Source organism: Sesamum indicum, linkage group LG15, assembly GCF_000512975.1.
Source record: "Sesamum indicum cultivar Zhongzhi No. 13 linkage group LG15, S_indicum_v1.0, whole genome shotgun sequence".
NCBI classification, from domain to species: Eukaryota; Viridiplantae; Streptophyta; class Magnoliopsida; order Lamiales; family Pedaliaceae; genus Sesamum; species Sesamum indicum.
In genome coordinates this window covers 7,834,312-7,856,564 of record NC_026159.1, presented here as the reverse complement: position 1 = coordinate 7,856,564, position 22,253 = coordinate 7,834,312, and the positions used below count along the sequence as shown (strand labels likewise).

At 33.5% G+C, this 22,253-nt stretch overlaps 2 protein-coding genes and 1 pseudogene across 5 annotated transcripts in view; 2 read left to right on the top strand and 1 right to left on the bottom strand.

Annotated features, from left to right (window-relative positions):
• Positions 3,456–9,027, top strand: LOC105178201 (annotated as a pseudogene). The gene is made up of 8 exons (XR_002288330.1): positions 3,456–3,784; positions 4,619–4,659; positions 4,737–5,322; positions 5,406–5,543; positions 5,677–5,833; positions 6,643–7,127; positions 8,270–8,512; positions 8,622–9,027. The product of XR_002288330.1 is annotated as a transmembrane 9 superfamily member 3-like (transcript).
• Positions 12,195–18,027, top strand: LOC105178202 (transmembrane 9 superfamily member 3). 3 transcript variants are annotated; one of them, XM_011101617.2, is made up of 8 exons: positions 12,195–12,665; positions 13,756–13,796; positions 13,874–14,459; positions 14,543–14,680; positions 14,814–14,970; positions 15,746–16,230; positions 17,294–17,540; positions 17,650–18,027. In XM_011101617.2, exons 1-7 carry the CDS (start codon positions 12,514–12,516, stop codon positions 17,511–17,513), a joined length of 1,779 nt encoding a protein of 592 aa, XP_011099919.1. In that variant the 5' UTR covers positions 12,195–12,513; the 3' UTR covers positions 17,514–17,540; positions 17,650–18,027. The 3 variants fall into 3 exon arrangements, with proteins under 3 accessions (XP_011099919.1, XP_011099918.1, XP_011099917.1); XM_011101616.2 differs by having other exon boundaries at positions 17,619–18,027; XM_011101615.2 differs by having other exon boundaries at positions 17,616–18,027.
• LOC105178200 (glutamate decarboxylase) overlaps positions 20,965–22,253 on the bottom strand; it is a 9,483-nt gene continuing 8,194 nt past the window's right edge. The window contains 2 exon segments of the mRNA XM_011101613.2: positions 20,965–21,299; positions 22,067–22,253. The exon segment at positions 22,067–22,253 is cut by the window's right edge and continues 11 nt beyond it. Of these exon segments, the coding sequence (XP_011099915.2) occupies positions 22,089–22,253 (165 nt within the window). The 3' untranslated portion in view covers positions 20,965–21,299; positions 22,067–22,088.

The following is a 22,253-nucleotide window of genomic DNA, read 5'->3' as shown; positions in this document are numbered from 1 at the left end:
CCCGATTTAATTGTATACCTATCGAGTACCTCAAAAAGTTCGGTTAGGAGTTGGATAGCTTAAATAGCTACCTGAAATTTGGGTATCTTACCCAAAATACCCGAAGTAGGGTTGGTTGTCGGGTCGGGTAATGGGGGTTCAGATAATTAGGGGTGGGTATCGGGTTGGGTAGTGCGGATTCGGATAGTTAGGGTCAGGTACCCAAAATTTCGAGTAGTTGGGCGAAAGACTGGGCTTCACCTAGTTTCTAAATGAGGTTTTTCTTGATCAAGCCAGCTCTTAACAATTTTTTTTAAAGAAGGTTAAAGAAAAATCCTTGACTAGTTGTTTTACATATTTCTATCATACCAATTTCTTTTATGGTATAATGGTCAATATAATTTTTAGTGCTTATATTTAATTTTTTTTTGTAATATTGATGTTAAAAGACATTGACGTATGAATATGTAATTTATTTATGTAAAATAAGCCATGCTTTAAAAAAGTATGTGCCACATCATGTGTCAGCTCCAAGGCACCTTTGCGCCGTGACACGCTATGCGCCTTTGACAACTATGCATCAATCAACTAAATAAAAATTTAAATGTGAAATAAACTAAATAAAACTAAAAACATAAGATAATCAAACATTAAATACAACCCTTGTGAGTTTGGTAACTTTAATTCACCTTGTTCTTGTGAAATTTTAGGGTTTTAACAAATATCAATTGTGGCAGAAGAGGAAAATAAAAGAAAATTTGAAGATGGATTTGTTTTGAGAGGTAAGAAGAAGAAGATTTGAAGGAATGAGAAGGAGAAAGACGAAGATTTGGAGGAGGTGGGAGTAGGAAAAATAAAACCTAGTGAAAGACTCCACTTTTAAACATATTCTACATAATTTTGTTATTTTAAAGATTAGGTACCTGATTTGGTAGTTTGGGCTAGGATCCCCTACTCGAACCTAACCTGATTTTTAAATTCTGGGTACCCCAATTGTTTTCTAATTTTAAGGGTTGAACGACCTACGACCTTTGGAGATCGGACTTTATCATAGGGAGTATTCGTAATGATATCAAACTTTAAAAGATGTAGCTGTAATTTATCTTGAAATAGAATAAGGATAAATAACATCGACATCCCTTAAAACTAAATTTAATTATACAAATATTTTATATCTTTCGTAAAAGTTACAAGTATACTTCATGAAATGTAATTTATAATAACACCCACTGAGAGGCAAAAATTTATGCAAACAAGAAAAATTACATTGGCACCCTATAAGGGTATAATTACAATTTTGATCAAAACAAAAAAGTACTTGTGTAATTAAATCTAGGGATAGTTACACTTCACTTTCCAAAAGTTTGATATAATTACACGTAAACCCCCTTTAATTTGAAATATTAGATAAAGTACTCCTGAAGTTTGCATCCGTCTAACAAATATGTTTATTCGTTAGTTAAAATTCATTGAATTTGTTGATATTAACAAAATACCAAAACTGAATAAAAATTGATATTTATCCTCGATTAACTTACTATTGACTTATTGCATGTCAAACAACTATTGTTTTAGTAAACTACCCTTATAATAGTGAAAATATACCTCCTTACATACATGAATGTATAAAGATATATAAGAGTAATCAGGTCATAAAAAAAATTATTTGACTTGCAATAAATCAATATTATATCTACCGAGAGTAAACACAATTTTTATTTTTTTTTGTGAATATCAGTAAATTCGGTAAAATTTTGACTAACGGTAAAACTTATTTGTTAGATGTAAGCAAACATAAAAAATATTAAATATAATCTTTTTGAATCACTGTTCTATATATAATTTAACAAATTTTGGAGGGAAGAAAATGTAATTATCCCTTAAATCTAATTTAGGAAATGCTAATGTAATTTATCCATAAAATAAAGTGATTATGAATCAACAATTTCTTCTTTTTTAACTCAAATCCAACTTTTTTCAAATTCTTAGTAGTTTTGTGAGTGCTTTTAAATTATGATTGGTGAAACAGAACTACTTTTGTCCTTCAAAAGAATTTCATAACCCCGAACTACCCTTCACGTATTGGGCGTTTCACCGTCACGATGCCGACACTGCCGGCAGCATCAAACCTCATTCTTGGATGTTTCACCAAACCATCACCACTGCATCGGCATTGCCACCACCACTACTTATAAGTTACACATATTTACTTATACTAAATTTTGTAAATAGATATGTATAGAAATGTGTGTATACAAATGCATATCTCTACGTGTGCTATATTATGGAAAAAAAAATTACGAAAATACCTGATATTTTAGATTTACTCCCAACCTAACTTTGAAAAGAATAAAAGAAAATACGTAAGGGTGGACGAGTTTATCGGGGTTTCTGTCCCTTCTCTATTGATCACAAATCAAAATCAATGTCCAATAGGGAGTATTAATTTCCTAATATCACCTAGAAAAATATAAATAATGAGTATTACTCCCTTACAATAGATAGAAAAAATATAAATAAAGAGTATTACTCCCTTATAATTTTGATCCAAGAAAGCATAAATAAGGAGTACTACTGCATTACCAAAAGAATATCTAAACCTAAAGTTAAAAGAAGGACAATAGAGTTGGGGACGATGGTTCAACATGTCGAAAAGTGTCTGCCATATTACAGAATACACCGACTCAACAGTCATCTGCAGCAGATTGCCAAATAAAATTAAAAGAAGGACGAAAGAGTTGGGACCGATGATCCAACATGTTAAAAATATATGCCAAATCACATAATACACCAGCCCAAAATAATCACCTCAAGCAGACTGTCAAACCATTTCTGCAAACATAACATGTTAAGGAGGACACCTCCTTTAACTAGGTAAATGTCAAGCAAGTCATGTAGTTGATGCAGAAAGAGTTAAGTTTCAATTTCCATACATGTTCCCGTTAGTTCTTACGAGATTATTTTCGGGCAATCTTCATCACACTCTGTACTAGGTTTTCGATGTGACTTTTAGGGAAGTCCTCTTACTTTGGGCCAGGCAAGCACTATTCAACTTAAGGTACTATCGACAAAACAAAAGAATTGGTAAGTAATTATAATTAATTTTAAAATTACATAATTAGGAGTGTAATTGTCATATTTAAAATTTTGGAACGGCAGTGTCACTATACATTATTTGTGAGGGTGGGTAGTTTTTTTTTTATATAGTATATATTAAGTATATTATGAAAATAAAATTGAGGGTGAGACAATAGTTTCTAATATAACATATTTTTTCATATTAAGATATACACAAAAATAATAAAAAAGAATTTTAGATTTGTTTGTTAAGTTTTATTTTTAGTTAAAGTGGCCAGCTTCCAGGTGTGTAGTCTTAATCCTATGCGGCCCGGCCTATATCCGTTGCCAAGTCCCCATTCAATGTCAACTGTTCGTACCCCACTCTCTCCTAACCGCGCGTGGCCACAGTTAAAATCTTCCCTTCGAAATTCATTTCTTCTAAATGAGATCCAGATCTGAGTTTCTTCATTCTCTCTTTTTCTATGCCTGATATTTCTTACCTTGCTCTCTGAAATCTCTCTTCTCAGCACTGTTATACAGTTCTACTGAATTAAGCCCATCTACACAGTAAGTGTGCGGTTTGTGAAGAAGAAATGGCGAGGGGAGGAGGAGGATGGCATGTAGTGGTTTTGCTGCTGGTGTGCACCGCAATTCGGGTGAGATCGGATGCATCTGATCACAAATACAAGATCGGAGATGCGGTGCCGCTGTATGCAAATAAGGTCGGGCCGTTTCACAACCCTAGGTAAATGTTTCTTTTTGTTTTTTTTTTTTGTTAATGGTGATTAATTCTTCCGAAGTGCTGATTATACATGTTTACATTTTGATTGAGAGTTTTGCGTATGTAAATTGGTTATTGTTTTTGTGTGTTATGGATTTGGTTGCTATTGTTGTCTTGTTAAGGATTAATGATTCAGATGGGCTTTGTAAGCCTTGAGAATGAGAGAAGATCCTCATTTACTACTTTTGCGATGGGCATTATTGAGGAAGAATTCAAGATTGGGCACAGTGGGGTTTTGTACTTGTTCTTAACATGGTGGAAACTGGTAGCTACTGCAAAACGAGTCTTTGGGTGGATATTTATAATGGATGTGGTTGAATCTAATTATTGTAAGGTGGTTCTTGCAACGATTTAATTTAACCATTTTTCAACCCAATATGTCCTTATACCTGCCAGAAAAATCTTCTTGCAGAAGTCTTGCAATGCTGGATCTTAAGAAATATATATATGACTTGAGAAATCATCATAGGTGAAAGAGTGCCAGTGAATGGTAGGGAATGTAATACAAGGCGTATTCTAAATGGGCATGGATATATTCTTGCATAGATGAATGCATTCCTGACAAAATGTTTTGCCAGAAAAGTGGTAACTGCCAATTTGTCACAATGCCATATTGTTGAGTGAGGTTGATGGGAGGTGTTGAATTGCTTTATTTTGAGTAACAATACAAATCTAATTCACTCATTAGTAGGACTGGCTAGTGACATGTTTTTTTTTCCCTTTTACCGAGAGTTGTAGGATTAGAACCTTTTATTTCTTTTGTAATGCTTACACTCTCTTATTTGTGCTTGATTCCAGTGAAACATACCGGTACTTTGATCTTCCCTTCTGTTCCCCAGGTATTTCATCTTCTCACTTTTGTTTCTTCTTTGGTCAAGTCCATCCTTTTGCTTTTGTTAACATGTCTTGTTTACAGGTGATGTGAAAGATAAAAGTGAAGCTCTTGGCGAAGTGCTAAATGGAGATCGTTTGGTCAGTGCACCGTACAAGCTTGACTTCTTAGTTGATAAAGAGTCTGAAGTCATCTGCAAAAAGAAACTGTCAGTGAAAGAAGTTGCTGAGTTTAGAAGTGCTGTTGCAAAGGACTACTATTTTCAAATGTACTATGATGACTTGCCCATATGGGGTTTCCTGGGGAAGGTCGACAAGGAAGGCAAAACTGATCCGAGCGAGTACAAATATTACCTATTTAAGCATCTCCATTTTGAAATATTTTATAACAAGGACCGTGTGATTGAGATCAATGCACGCACTGACCCCAATGCTCTGGTGGATCTTACTGAGGATAAGGAGGTTGATGTTGACTTCATGTACTCTGCCAAATGGAAGGAGACTAACATAGCATAGCATTTGAGGATGGAGAAGTACTCTCATTCTTCTTCACTTCCTCGCCACCTAGAGATCCATTGGTTTTCAATTATCAACTCATGTGTGACTGTTCTCCTTCTTACTGGATTTCTTGCTACAATTTTGATGAGAGTGCTCAAAAATGATTTTGTGAAGTAAGGTTCTGTCCTTTCTTGAATATTCAACAGTATGATGATATGCTAAGATCTCCACTAATATTGTTTCTGTTTTGCAAAAGATATGCCCATGATGAGGAGGCAGCAGATGACCAGGAAGAAACTGGATGGAAATACATTCATGGTGATGTTTTTAGGTTCCCGAAGCACAAGTCTTTGTTTGCTGCTGCCCTTGGAAGCGGCACACAGCTCTTTACCCTGTAAGTAGGTCTTGGAGGTTTAGTTGTCTTATTTTATGTTTTTTGAGCAAGTTCTATCATTAGTTGTTGGATTATAGAAGATTTGTTTATGTATTGGGAAGTACTTAACAGCATTGAAATTTTCAATTTCCAGGGCGACTTTCATATTCTTACTCGCTCTTGTTGGTGTATTTTATCCATACAACCGAGGAGCTCTTTTTACCGCACTGGTGGTGATATATGCTCTTACATCTGGCATCGCAGGCTACACGGCAGCCTCTTTCTATTGCCAGTTAGAGGGAACGAATTGGGTAATAAATTTGAACTTGGCACCATTTCTGTAGCTTTATCTAAAATTGACTTGTAGTGCATGGTCTTCACTAATAGTTTCAATCGATTTCCTGTGAAAACCCCTTTTGTGGCTTCACTCTCAGTGAATCTTGTTTAACATTTAAGTAGACAACCAGATACCTTTTTCTCTCTTTTTTCCAATTTCTCTGTCTCAATGTTATCTTCTTTGAAAGAATTCATCACACTTGGTTATGTGGATGCTATTTGGTCAAAGAAGCTGAGGATGCAAATATGTTGCAGGGACTTCGCTTATGCTGGAGCATATTTAGTTTTAAGAAGTCACTAATTTGTTTGTTGCTTTCTCACTTAGCTGTTTCCTTACACTAAACTTTTTTCTTTAGTCATTATCCTGATACAATGCCTAGATGGTGATTTGTTGATACTCTCTGGTCAATGAAGCTTAGGGGATTAATTTTCTCCTGTTTTCGCTTGAAAAATTGGCATGTCATTTTTATGTATCAACAGTTTGGTTAGATTGTTAAACTAACTGCTGCTTTAAATCAGATTACAGTTTACTAATAAGACCCAGTGTTGTATAGAACTGCAACTTATTTCAGTGCGTTTAGTGTCAGAATTAATTGAAGACCTTTTTTAAATTTTTCATGTTATTCTATCTTGAAAAGATTGAAAATGTTTTTAGCAGCGGTTAAATTGCTGACTTTCTTAGTTTTTTAGATGGGAATAAATTAAAGGGATAGTTAGAAAATTCTTGTTTGTATGCAATATATCTTTGCCTGCTTCGTGTCTGACATTTACTCGTTTTGAACAGGTCCGGAATTTATTGTTGACTGGTGGCCTGTTCTGTGGGCCACTTTTTCTCACCTTTTGCTTCCTTAACACTGTTGCCATTGCTTACCATGCTACTGCAGCTCTTCCATTTGGTACCATTGTGGTAATATTTCTGATATGGGCTCTTGTGACATCACCATTATTAGTGTTGGGAGGAATTGCAGGGAAGAACAGCAAGGCAGAGTTTCAAGCTCCTTGTCGTACCACAAAATACCCTAGAGAGATTCCACCTCTACCTTGGTACCGTGGAACCCTGCCTCAGATGGCTATGGCTGGATTTTTGCCATTTAGTGCCATCTATATTGAACTTTACTATATATTTGCTAGTGTCTGGGGGCACAGGATATACACCATCTACAGTATTTTGTTCATAGTCTTCATTATCCTCCTGATTGTCACTGCATTTATTACTGTGGCGTTGACATATTTCCAACTTGCTGCTGAAGATCATGAATGGTGGTGGAGGTATGTTACGATGCTGCATTGCTTGATTGATATGCTAAATGCATGCTTTTTTTGCTCTATTTATCATAGGCTTGTGTCAATCTCAAAGTTTTGCATTTATTTGCTTGCCTTTTCCTTTTAGTGTGAGTTTTTGTTTCCTCCGGCTGGTGGTTGGTGTTATTACCCGTTTAGATTATGGAAGTGGTTTTAGTTCTCTACATATTTACATGCAGGTTCATTCTACTAAAAAACTGAGCTACGTGTTTTAAGTCTTTTGACTCTTAACTTTACTTGCTATGTTTCTTGTCATTTCTTCACTTTGTCTGATCTGGATCTAGATCTTCTGTTGCCATCTGGTGGCATTATGCTGAATTTGCCCATCTGGAGTGGCATTACGCAAATTTTCTTTTGTAGATTTCAGCACAAAACTGCTAACCATGTTTCAGATGAAATGAAATAAAAATATGAGCTAAATGGGAATTGTGGACCAATTTGTTTGACACCTGATCACTTATCTGCTTTAAGTCAATTTATCCTATGGTGCATTGTGATAGAAAAACTGCACAATTGACTTTTTCAAGTAATGCTAAGACAATCTTATTCTCCGTCCTAGCCCCATAACTCAATCAGGGGGTGGTATGTTCATGTCTGCTTAGTTTTTTTAGTTCTGTTGGAATTGTGATTTGAGTATTCTTCCTTGTGCATTAGTTTGGAGATGTGTTGGGAAGCATGTCTCGCAAACTGTAATCAGATCATGCATTAGCTATTTGTTAGCTCAAGTTGTGTGGCCATAAAATTGAATGAAATATATCGGACCACTACAGTTCTTTAATTTGCTCCTGCCTTAAAGTGCTGTGGAGCTGTTAGTTTCTGTCATGTGAACAAACTATTTTGGGAGATATAAAGTCATGAATGTCAAAACACTGATGGCTCTTTTGTAAACTTATGCTGAGGCCCCCTGGTCAGAAACTAATTGGAACAATGGCGTTTTGATTTTGCATCAGAAATAGTTATCTGCATCATTATCTATGATTGGGTTTTGTAGAATTATTTGATTGATATAAATACAACTTTTCTATTCCCATTTGCACATGGCGAATGTATCTATCCCACTGTGACCTGTGCCTCACTTGTCCTCATTTGGTTTTCTCTGATCTTATCAGATCTTTCCTTTGTGGTGGATCTACCGGCTTGTTTATTTATGGCTACTGCCTGTATTACTACTATGCACGGTCGGATATGTCGGGCTTCATGCAAACCTCATTTTTCTTTGGTTACATGGCTTGTGTATGCTATGCTTTCTTCCTAATGCTTGGGGCTGTAGGCTTCCGTGCTGCTCTGTTCTTTGTCCGTCACATATATCGCTCCATAAAGTGCGAGTGATTACTCTTCTCGAACTTTGGCTGGTATGTTTCCTTCATGTGGAGAAAAGATTTCCTTATTGTAACCTATTATAGTCTTACTTTTCTAGTTTAAAAGAACAATGCTTGAAAGATGTACAATTGATGTTTACAGAAATATGTTGCGTAAGTGGAAGTTTGTATCATATGGTCGACAAGTGGCAGCACAATTGGGTTAATGAGGATCTATTATGGCAGCATTCTGAATGAAAATCTCCAGTAGTTTACTCTCAGAAGCATTTTCTGAGCACAAAGTTTTATCGTCTAGTGTAGGGTTTTTGCTATTTCCTATTAGTTTATATATGTAGAAAGATTTTTGTATCTCACAATATGGAAGAGGTGGATTCTTAGCACTTTAATGGCATCTCTCAGTTAACATCTCTCTTTCTTTACTTGCATTTTCTGTTAGATGCTAAAAGAACAAAATTTGAGAGGTGTAAGTTAGGCTAATAAGGGTTGAAGGCTTAATATATGTAGACTTTTAGATTTAACGATACAATACTTTATGGTATAACCATAGTATACTTGTGATTGGAGTGAAACACATGGGATGCAGCGGAATCAAGCAAATGAATTAGATTGAATTTTCTTGTGTGTTGTGCTGTATATATTTTCAAGCAGTTATGTTCTGAAAAATAATGTTTCACATGTCAATACTTGCTTTACATTCTGCTACTATATTAGTTCTGCTGTTGGTATTTGGTTTTTTGGGATGATAGATCAAAATCTACTAGTAGCTTGGCTACAGGACATCTTTCGTCAATTTTTGGCTAGTTACTAGGATTGGTAATTTGATTGTTTCAGAAGACAAGGTGTAAAAGAAACATGGTCTGAGAAAGCCTGCATGGTTGTGAGAGGGGTGAAGTTATTATGTTCAGTGTAAAATCTTGTTCCTCCTCTATTTTGCTGTCAATTACTCAAAGCCCTAGTGAAAGTGTTTACTCATTCATATTACAAACTTATCTTTGAAATTTTCATTAGGTCATCGTGCCAAGATTCATTTCTGTCAAGAGTAGAATGATCCCACCTTGCGCTTTACTATCTTGACCAGACTATATCTGTCCACACCTGTTATGGTGGGATTTTTTTCTCTTGTAGCATAAAAAGTAGGATCTGCCAGATTTTCCAGGTACCTGTCTCAATGCTTAGCTTAAACTATTGTCATCAATTGCTGTCCTTAAATCTGTGAGACCTTCATTTCGGCATCTTCAATGTTCTTGAGAGAGTGTTGATTAGAAAGTTTTACCCTAGATCGTGTAAACTGATAGTAGTAAAAAGCCTAGTTTCCGAAAGTGCAGCATTTTTGCTCGAAGTTTAAAAACAAGTAACCTTTTGAATCCTAATACGCGAGGCCTTGTCTCGGTGACAGTCGAGGATACATAACAATCTGTTGAGTTCCTGGGAGAAGTTTATCGGTCAGGGTTGTGAGTATGTAGAGAAGTTCAATAGTGTTTCAGGTTCTTCCACCTTTTTAATAGAAGACATCTTTTACTTCTTTGGTCAAACTCTCTAAGTGAATAGAGAAAGGTTTGATGCCTATATATTGACAAATCATCAGTAGGTACCAATTCTACGACATGAAGCCAATTGGCGATTTATGGTTTCTTAAAGCTATCACTTACCTTTTAAGCCCAAGATTCACACTTGAAAGAGAAAATTGCTATTTTAGTATGAAGTGGCAATTTTAGTTCTATAGGAATTCATTTTGGCAATTTCTTTTTGTAGTTTTAAAAATTCACACTTGAAGGACGAAAATGGTCAAAATTTGTCAGGTATATTTGATTAAGCTGGTCGCGTGCATTTTATTAGCTATTTTATAAAATTTTTATTATTTTTGCCTTCAATATGCGAAATTTTCAAAAAGTTGCTGAATAAAATTGTAAAAATAAATTCGGGATTAAAATTGTAATTTTTCCACTTAAAAAACTTAAATTTCACAATTGTTTTCATCTACGACAAAAAATTTGTAGAAATAAGATCAGTATCCGATATCTTACACTCGTAAACGTCAATCATATTTTATTTACAGAAAGTATATATGAATGAGAAAATGATTATATATTTTATACTATACTAGTCCCGTTATTTCTTTTGTTTTAATATTTTTTGCTATTTATATACTTATATATAATATTAGTGGGTATAAATTATGGTATTAAATGTAAATTTTTAAATAATTTTGCATATATCTAATTCTATATAAAAAATATAAAAAACAAAAAAAATTAAATGAATGTATTATTTGTATTATGTAATTCATTTTAGATAAAAAATAAAAAGACTGTGGTAAAGTGTTTAAATTTAAAAGGATTAATTATATTTTGTCATTCATACTATGACTGTTTTTACATTTTAACATCTAAACTGTTTTTTGTGTCAACTTACCATCTTAACTTTACAAAATTTTGCACTTTGTCATTTATAACTATTTTTTCACCAAATTTTTTGTAAAAAACATCAGATGCAATACATATGTGATATTTAAGAGTTATGTGATGTGATATTTTTCATATATGTACAACATGCGATATTTTTTAGGAAAAAAATCAGCAAAAAAATAGTTATATATGGTAAAGTGCAAATTTCGCAAAGTTGAGACGGTAAGCTAACTAAAAAAAAAAACTAAGTTGTCAAAATATAAAAACGGACATAGTTTGAATAGCAAAATATGATTTACCCAATTTAAAATGATATTACTTATTGAAAAAAATTAAAAGTTAGTTGAATGTACTACTAGTATTATACAATTCATTTTAAATAAAACGACTATGTTATAGTACATATATATAAATTAAAAAATTGATTGGATGTATTTCTATTATATAAAAAAAATTTATATTAACTTAAAATTATTTTACTTAATGATGTTATTTACTAAAAAAGTAAAATATTATTTGATGTATTCTTTGGATTATATAACTCATTTAAAATAAAAAACTATGTTAAAGTACCTAAACTTAAAATGATATTACTTATTAAAAAAAATAAAAAAATAGTTGAATGAATACTTTGTCTTATGCAATTTATTTTAGATCGAAAAATATGTTACAATATCTAAATCTAAACTGATATTACTTATTAAAAAAATAAAAAATTTACTGAATGTATTTATTGTATTATATAGTTCATCATAGATTATAAGATGACATTACTTATAGTAAAAATAAAAAATTAGTGGAATTTATTTTTTGGTATGATATAATTAATTTTAGATGAAAAACAATGTTAAAGTGCCTGAATTTAATAATTATATTACTTGTTGACAAAATAAAAAATTAAATGAAAGCATTGCTTATATTATATAATTTGTCATATATCGAAAAACTATATATGTTAAAATCCACAAATTTAAAATAATATTACTTATTGGGAAAATCTAAAAATTAGATAAACATATGTTTTGTATTATTTTAATTCATTTTAGATAAAAAAATTATATTAAATTATCTATATTACTTATTCAAAAAATAAAAATTAAATGTACTCTTCGTATTATTTAATTTAACTTTTCAATATGAAAATACCTAAATCAAATTTATTAATATTATTTTTTTTATTAGGTAATTAAAACACTTATATAAGATAGAAAATAAAAAATCAAGCCAAAAAATAGTTTTTTTTTTTTTAATTTCATCTTTTACTTCACTAATTAGTTCATTAACTCATTCATTACTTCTCTCAGATCTCACTTCTCTCTCTCTCTCTCACACCGTAAACGTAAAGCAACGCCACCTCCCACCAGAACCCTACCAAGAACATACATTAAGCAATTGGTATTCAACGGTATATTATGGTTGGGGCGGGGCGAGGGGCAGGGTGTTCCTTCCAAATTCATCTACTAAATCAGATCCAGATCTGAGCTTCTTAATTCTCTCTCTCTCTCTCTCTCTCTCTGCCTGATATCTATTCCCTTACTCTCTGAAATCGCTCGCTTCTCAGCACTGTTAGACAGTTCTACTGAATTATAAGCCCATCTACACAGTAATTGTGCGGTTTGTGAAGAAGAAATGGCGAGGGGAGGAGGAGGGTGGCATGTAATGGTTTTGCTGCTGGTGTGCACCGCAATTCGGGTGAGATCGGATGCATCTGATCACAAATACAAGATCGGAGATGCGGTGCCGCTGTATGCAAATAAGGTCGGGCCGTTTCACAACCCTAGGTAATTTTTTTTTTTGTTTTTTGTTAATGGTGATTAGTTCTTCCGAAGTGCTGATTATACATGTTTAAATTTTGATCGAGAGTTTTGCTTATGTAAATTGGTTATTGTTTTTGTGTGTTATGGATTTGGTTGCTATTGTTGTCTTGTTGAGGATTAATGATTCAACTGGGTTTTGTGAGCCTTGAGAATGAGAGAAGATCCTCATTTACTACTTTTACGGTGGGCAGTATTGAAGAAGAATTCAAGATTGGGAACTGTGGGGTTTTGTACTTGATTTTACATGGTGGAAACTGGTAGCTACTGCAAAATGAGTCTTTGGCTGAAGAAGACAAACATCACGATGGATATTTGTAATGGATGTGGTTGCATCTAATTCTTGTATCATGGTACTTGCAACAGTTTAATTTGACCATTTCTCATCCCAATATGTCCTTATTCCTGCGCAGAAATGTCATATCTTAAAGCTGTCATATTTAGTCCAGTTTCATTGCTCTAATAGTTCCAAGTTGGTTTTCTCATTAAAGAGAGAAATAAGCGATGAACTACAGACAGAGTAGTTAATCTGTGCTCCAGCAATGAAGTTCTGTTCTTGCCAAGACATATTTCTGTAGAGCCATGGTTATCTATTTCCTTCGTTAATTACCATTCTTTATCATCTTTTTGGAGGGTTCCATTCAGTCAAATACATTGAGAATCTTCTTGCAGAAGTCTTGCAATGCTGGATCATAGGAAATATATATTTGACTTGAGAAATCATCATAGGTGAAAGAATGCCAGTGAATGGTAGGGAATGTAATACAAGGCGTATTCTAAATGGGCATGGATATATTCCTGCATATATGAATGCATTCCTGACAAAATGTTTTGCCAGAAAAGTGGTAACTGCCAATTTGTCACAATGCCATATTGTTGAGTGAGGTTGATGGGAGGTGGTGAATTGCTTTATTTTGAGTAACAATACAAATCTAATTCACTCATTAGTAGGACTGGCTAGTGACATGTTTGTTTTCCCTTTTACCGAGAGTTGTAGGATTAGAACCTTTTATTTCTTTTGTAATGCTTATACTCTCTTATTTGTGCTTGATCCCAGTGAAACATACCGGTACTTTGATCTCCCCTTCTGTTCCCCAGGTATTTCATCTTCTCACTTTTGTTTCTTCTTTGGTCAAGTCCATCCTTTTGCTTTTGTTAACATGTCTTGTTTACAGGTGATGTGAAAGATAAAAGTGAAGCTCTTGGCGAAGTGCTAAATGGAGATCGTTTGGTCAGTGCACCGTACAAGCTTGACTTCTTAGTTGATAAAGAGTCTGAAGTCATCTGCAAAAAGAAACTGTCAGTGAAAGAAGTTGCTGAGTTTAGAAGTGCTGTTGCAAAGGACTACTATTTTCAAATGTACTATGATGACTTGCCCATATGGGGTTTCCTGGGGAAGGTTGACAAGGAAGGCAAAACTGATCCGAGCGAGTACAAATATTACCTATTTAAGCATCTCCATTTTGAAATATTTTATAACAAGGACCGTGTGATTGAGATCAATGCACGCACTGACCCCAATGCTCTGGTGGATCTTACTGAGGATAAGGAGGTTGATGTTGACTTCATGTACTCTGCCAAATGGAAGGAGACTAACATAGCATTTGAGAAGAGGATGGAGAAGTACTCTCATTCTTCTTCACTTCCTCGCCACCTAGAGATCCATTGGTTTTCAATTATCAACTCATGTGTGACTGTTCTCCTTCTTACTGGATTTCTTGCTACAATTTTGATGAGAGTGCTCAAAAATGATTTTGTGAAGTAAGGATCTGTCCTTTCTTCAATATTCAACAGTATGATGATATGCTAAGATCTCCACTAATATTGATTTTGTTTTGCAAAAGATATGCCCATGATGAGGAGGCAGCAGATGACCAGGAAGAAACTGGATGGAAATACATTCATGGTGATGTTTTTAGGTTCCCGAAGCACAAGTCTTTGTTTGCTGCTGCCCTTGGAAGCGGCACACAGCTCTTTACCCTGTAAGTAGGTCTTGGAGGTTTAGTTGTCTTATTTTATGTTTTTTGAGCAAGTTCTATCATTAGTTGTTGGATTAGGGAAGATTTGTTTATGTATTGGGAAGTACTTAACAGCATTGAAATTTTCAATTTCCAGGGCGACTTTCATATTCTTACTCGCTCTTGTTGGTGTATTTTATCCATACAACCGAGGAGCTCTTTTTACCGCACTGGTGGTGATATATGCTCTTACATCTGGCATCGCAGGCTACACGGCAGCCTCTTTCTATGGCCAGTTAGAGGGAACAAATTGGGTAATAAATATGAACTTGGCACCATTTCTGTAGCTTCATCTAAAATTGATTTTTAGGTCCATGGCCTTTGTAGTAGGTTCAATCAATTTCCTGTGAGAACCTCTTTTGTGGCTTCACTCCCAGTGAATCTTGTTTAACATTTAAGTAAACAATCAGATATTTCTTTGTCTCCTTTTCCATTTTCTCTGTTTCAATGTAATCTTCTTTGACAGAATTCATCACCCTTGGTTGTGTGGGTGCTATATGAAGCTGAGGATTCATATATGTTGCAGGGACTTTGCTTATGCTGGAGCATATTTAGTTCTAAGAAATCACTAAGTTGTTTGTTGCTTTGTCAGTTAGCTGTTTCCTACACTATACCTTTTTCTTTAGTCTTTATCCTGATACAATGCCTAGATGGTGATTTGTGGATATTCTCTGGTCAATGAAGCTTGGAGGATTAATTTTCTGCTGTTTTGGCTTGAAGATTGGCATGTTAGATTGTTAAACTAACTGCTGCTTGAAATCAGATTACAGTTTGCTAATGGAAGACCCAGTTTTATATATAAATGCAACTTATTTGAGTGTGTTTTTAATGTCAGAAATTATTGAAGTCTTCTTTTAAAATTTTTCCATGTTATTCTATCTTGAAAAGATTGCAAATGTGTTTAGCTTCCGTTAAATTGCTCACTTAGTTTTTTAGATGGAAATAAATTAAAGGGCTAGTTAGAAATTCTTGGTTGTATGCAATATATCTTTGGCTGCTACGTTTCTGACATTTACTCGGTTTTAACAGGTCCGGAATTTATTGTTGACCGGTGGTTTGTTCTGTGGGCCACTTTTTCTTACCTTTTGCTTCCTTAACACTGTTGCCATTGCTTACCATGCTACTGCAGCTCTTCCATTTGGTACCATTGTGGTGATATTTCTAATATGGGCTCTCGTAACATCACCATTATTAGTGTTGGGAGGAATTGCAGGGAAAAACAGCAAGGCAGAGTTTCAAGCTCCTTGTCGTACCACAAAGTACCCTAGAGAGATTCCACCTCTACCTTGGTACCGTGGAACCCTGCCTCAGATGGCTATGGCTGGCTTTTTGCCATTTAGTGCCATCTATATTGAACTTTACTACATATTTGCTAGTGTCTGGGGGCACAGGATATACACCATTTACAGTATTTTGTTCATAGTCTTCATTATCCTCCTCATCGTCACTGCATTTATTACTGTGGCGTTGACATATTTCCAACTTGCTGCTGAAGATCATGAATGGTGGTGGAGGTATGTTACAATGCTCCATTACTAGATTGATATGCTAAATGCATGTTTTAGTGAGAGTTTTTGTTTCCTCAGGGTGGTGGTGGTGGTGTTATTACCCATTTTGATTATGGAATTGGTTTTAGTTCTCTCCATATTTTCACATGCAAGTTCATTCTACTAAAGAACTGAGCTACGAGTTTTGAGTCTTTTCACTCTTAACTTCACTTGCTATGTTCTTGTCATTTCTTCACTTTGTCTGTCGTGGGTCTAGATCTTCTGTTGCCATCTGGTGGCATTAACCTCAATTTGCCCATCTGGAGTGGTTTCTCAATTTACTCTCATAGATTTCAGAACAAAAACTGTTAACTATGTTTCAGATGAAATGAATTAAAAATATGAGCTAAATGGGAATTGTGGACCAATTTGTTGGACACCTGATCACTTATCTGCTTTATGTCAATTTATCCTATGGTGCACTGTAATAGAAAAACTGCATAATTGACTTTTTCAAGTAATGCTAACATAATCTTATTCTCCGCCCTAGCCCCATAAGGTGGTGATAAGTGGATTTCTACTTAGTTTTTTTAGTTATGTCGGGTTGCTATTTGTGTATTCTTCCTCATGCATTAGCTTGGACATGTGTTGAGAAGCATGTCCAGACTGTATTTTAATCACATCATGCATTAGCTATTTGTTAGCTCAAGTTGTGTGGCCATAAAATTGAATGAAATATATCAGACCACTGCAATTCTTTAATTCGCTCCTCCCTTAAAGTGTTTTGGAGCTGTTAGTTTCTGTCATGTAAACAAACTATTTTCGGAGGTATAAAGTCCTTCTGGAGTGTCCAACACTATGGTCTTACTTTAAAATGAGGTCCCCTGGTCAGAAACCAATTGGAACAAGTGGGTTTTGATTTTGCATCACACATAGTTCTCTGCTTCATTCTCTATAATTGGGTTTTGTAAAATTATTTGATTAATATAAATACATTTCTTCTATTTCCATTAGCACATGACGAATGTATTAGTCCAACTGTTTACCTGTGCCTCACTTGTCCTCATTTGGTTTTCTCTCATCTTATCAGATCTTTCCTTTGTGGTGGATCTACCGGCTTGTTTATTTATGGCTACTGCCTGTATTACTACTATGCACGGTCGGATATGTCGGGCTTCATGCAGACGTCATTTTTCTTTGGTTACATGGCTTGTGTATGCTATGCTTTCTTCCTAATGCTTGGGGCTGTAGGCTTCCGTGCTGCTCTGTTCTTTGTCCGTCACATATATCGCTCGATAAAGTGCGAGTGAATCATTACTCTTCTCTAACTTTGGCTGGTATGTTTCCTTCATGTGGTGGAAAGATTTCCGTATTGCAACCTATTATAGTCTTACTTTTCTAGTTTGAAACAGCAGTGCTTGAAGGATGTACAATTGATGTTTACAGAAATATGTTGCGTAAGAGGAAGTTTGTATCATATGGTCGAGAAGTGGCAGCACAATTGGATCAATGAGGATTGATTATGGCAGCATTCTGAATGAAAATCTCCAGTAGTTTACTCTCAGATGCAATTTCTGAGCACAAAGTTTTATCGTTCTGTGTAGGTTTTTTGCTATTTTCTATTAGTTTATAATTTTTGAAAAGATTTTTGTATCTCACAATATGGAAGAGGTGGAGTCATAGCACTTTGATGGCATCTCTCAGTTAACATCTCTTTCTTTACTTGCATATTCTCTTAGATGCTAAAAAATAAAAAGTTGAGAGGTGGGTTAGGCTAATAAGGGTTGAAGGCATAATATATGTAGACTTTTAGATTTAACGATACAATACTTTTTGGTATAACCATCCATAGTATACTTGAGATTGGAATGAAACACAAGGGATGCATGCAGCAAATGAATTAGATTGAATTTTCTTGTGTGTTGTGTTGTATATATTTTCCAAGAAAAATAATGTCTCACATGTCTTTACACTCTGCTACTATATTAGTTCTGTTGTCGGTTTTTGTTTTTTTGGGTTGATAGATCAAAATCTATTACAGGACATCTTTTGTCAATGTTTCGGCTAGTTACTAGCATCAGGAAGACTAGGTGTAAAAGAAACATGGGGTGAGAAAGCCTGCATGCCACTAGTGGAAATTTTTTTAGGTTAATTCTGGAAGAAGTGAATTAATTTAAACAAGGAAACTATTGATTGGATTATTTATTTTTTTAATTTTTTAAAATATTATTTATAGTAAATAATACAACTTAAAATAGTCAATATAATTTATTGGTATTTTGATATATAATTAGTATATATTGTAAATAAAATAAAATTTATTAAAGTATATTTCAATTAATAACAATTTAATTTAGTTAATAATATATAGTTATTATAAGTGACTTTTATATTTCATAAGAATGTTTAATTTAAAAATTAATTTTAGTATATTAAATTTGTATTGTGTTTTGTAAATTTAGAATTTTTATTCTTAAAAATCTTATATACTATTTAGGTTTTTCTATATTTAAATTAATATATTTTATAAATAAATATAATTTGTTATAATATATTTGAACTTAATAAATATTTTAAATTAATTCAATATATAATATAATATATTTAAATAAAATAATATAAATTAATCAATTTAAAATGTATTCAAATATGAAGGAAATGGGCAAAATGAATGCACTTAAAGTAATCCCCAAAAGGCCAAAATGAAGCTCATTCGCATAAAAGGCAAGCGTCAGCCACTCTCGATTTGTTTCTAATGAGAGGTTTTTTTTTACTGTATTTTATAAAATTAACACATGGAGATTTTACACTATTTAACCAAAACACAAGGGGTGTTATGAAATTTACCTTTTGATTAAATCAAATCCGATACATGATTTAAAGCTCAAGCCCAAAAAATGAATGCAAAATTAATAAGTAGTTGAAACTCCTCCGTGAGATGAACATCATGGCCACATGTGGAGATGTGTGAAATAATGGTTGGAGGTTACGCACTAAATGTGCATGAATGTGTAAAAGTTTCCTTGGAGTGATTTAGAGGGTGTTTGACTAAGCTTATAAGTTCTGAAAATCATCTTATAAAATGTTAGAGAGTTTATAAGCTCTAATAAAGTGTGATTAATTTTTTTTAAAAGAGTTTATAAGATCTCAAAATAAGATGCTCTTTATAGAAAAGTTAATTTTCCCAACTTTTTTTTATAAAATTGTATAAGTTATATAAAATTAATATGTTGTAAAAAAAAAATAAGAATTCTCCTCCCTCCCTCTCTCTCTCTCTCTCTCTCACACACACACACACACTCACACTTTCTCATTCTAGGATTAAATTTTTTTTTTTACTATTTAATTTTGCTAACATTTGGAAAAGAAAAAATACTTAATTATTTAATAATAAATTATTATAGTCAAATAAAAATAATATTGGTTTTGATATTATATTTACTGAAAATTAAAGACATTATAAATTATACAACTAGAAATCAATAATCATTGCATTAATAAAAAAAATACAAACTATATATCTAAATTAATATTCGACTAGCATGAAGGTACATATATATTATTTTATCAAAAGTTTAGGTAATAATCCGTCATTTTTTATTGTAAAAAGATTATCTACTAAAATTTTATTTTAAATTAAACTAATGTGCACTATTTATAAAAGCGTTTTAAAAAAATTAAAGTAAAATATGCCAAGAAATAACAAGTTATTTGATTTTAATAGTATCATGCCCATTTTTGTCATTTTACCAATAAAAGATCTTATTATGCCAAAAACATCTTATAAGCTTTAATATTTATTTTATCCAAACACTTTAAAATTTTATTTTTAAAATAATATCCAATATCTTATAAGCTCCTAAAATATTTTATAAAATGTAGGAACTTATAAAATATTTTAAAAAAGCTCAGCCAAACACCCACTTAGTGTGATTTGTTTGTTTATTTTGGATTATTTCTTCCCTTGTTTAATTTCTATCTTGTAATAGAATTAAATACTTTCTAATAATATAGTGTGCACAAATTAGAGGGGTTCTAATTTGGATCTTAAAATGAATAAGAAAAGGAACGAAAAGGAACAATGTTTGTTGCCTTTCTAGAACTGAAAACGTGATAATTCAATTTAAATTAATGTATCTTTATTTTTTTTCTCTAGCCGCTTGTGCAAATATCTTTTATTTCCAGAAATGATATGTTTGTAAGCACCGAACGCTTGGGAATTCATAGGGAACACCCCTTTGAAACTGAATTTAATTTTTTTCTTCCGCCGTGCTCCTGAGTTGTAGTCATTCTTTCAAACAAAACCAACAGACCAGTCGAACAACCTATGTAGTTGGATCGCGCATTGAATGAAAGCTATGAGGCAAACTTCTGAGGATGGGGTCTAAAAGATTCTAAGTTGAGGAAAGCTATTTTTGCATATTCTTCTCGAACTAAGTTCAAGTTAAGAACGAAAGAAAACTAATACACAAATCTATAAAGTGTCATTCGGGTTTTGTTTCTTTTACAGATCTATATTTACCTAGTAGTGAAATATATCTACTAACAACGCTGCGTTGTGGACTAGCTTTAAAGGGATTCTAACTTGAATCTTCCAAGTAGATGAACCGACGTAGGTCTGGAATCAAGGAGAGTAGCCAAAGAAGAAATCAAAAAAGTATTTTTCGTGGTTAAATTTATTCTCTTCTTGTGTATTATTCTTTACCCACTTAAACGCTTAATTTATTATTATATTTTTCAATTACATCGAACGCCCAACAATAATCAAAGAGAAATTTCACCGTTTTAATTTCCCTTGCCGTTTTCACAATTTCGCCACGTTTTTGGGCCAATCCACTCCCTTTCAAAACCTATAAGCCACAGTCCTCCACACACAAGAGTGGAATCGTCTGCCGGGATTTTATCGTTCATGAGGTACACAGCTTGCCAGCCTATCTACAAAAGGAGTTTATGCTACTAATTTCCAATATTTTCTCTTTATGTTCTTTTTTTGTCTATTTGCTGCAAAATAAAACAGAAAGATGGGAAATGAAGCTTGTTTTTTCCCCTCCTGCATCAGCCCTTTTACAGCGTGCAGCAGTTTCCCCATGTGGTAGCTGCCAAGAAAACACAAGTTAATAATTGTCGTTAACATTTGAGGAAAAATTATTTTTGGGACTAACAGTGTAATAAATATTTTTAAAATGGTACGAAAATAGAAATTTTATACAGCGTGGAACCAAAATTGAAAACACGAGCAATTTAGCCTTATATAAATTATAATATGTAAAAGTGAATCTTCACTATAGACTGCAAAAACAATATATATGTTGTAGATTTGATTAACATCTTATACAAATTGTAAATTAATTTCGATAAAAATTAAATAATTAATTCGTGTTAGATAAAATTCAACGGTGTGAAAGAAACAAGAGAAAACTAAATTCTGCACGTACAATACACTGCTCATGTGGAGTGGGTGTTTTTCACTATTTTAGAAAATATAAAGAGTCAAATTGAACTTTTATTTACACAAAAGGACTTCTTGCCCAATTATATACATTCACAAGGTTAAATGCAATTCACCTTCCTTGCTATACGAAATGAACAAATAAACTTTTATGAAAAAAATAGCATATTGCCCCCTGTATTTCAAAAAATAAAACAAATTACCCTTTACAAATTTGCTTTATTTTCAAAAACACAGAGGATAATTTGCTATTTTATTTTTGTTCGAAAATTTTTTACTCATGTCTCGTATCACGGGGGTAAATTGCATTTTTCCAATTCGCCCCTAAATTTGCACTGCTCATTATCCTCTATACCTAACCAAAAATCATGTGCAATGCAAGCTCAATTTACACTCAAACCTGCATTCACCCACCTGATTAAATCAATCAATTGGCTTAGCAGACGCCATTGGTCTTCTTCTTCCTGTCAGCAACTAGCTTCCTCCATGCAGTAGTAATCTCCCTCTGCACCTCCATCACATCCTTCTTAACCACAGCAGGGTTGTGTTCCTGAATCTCGGTGAGCTTCTCAGAAATCCGAGCAGGAAGCGAGTCCAGCTC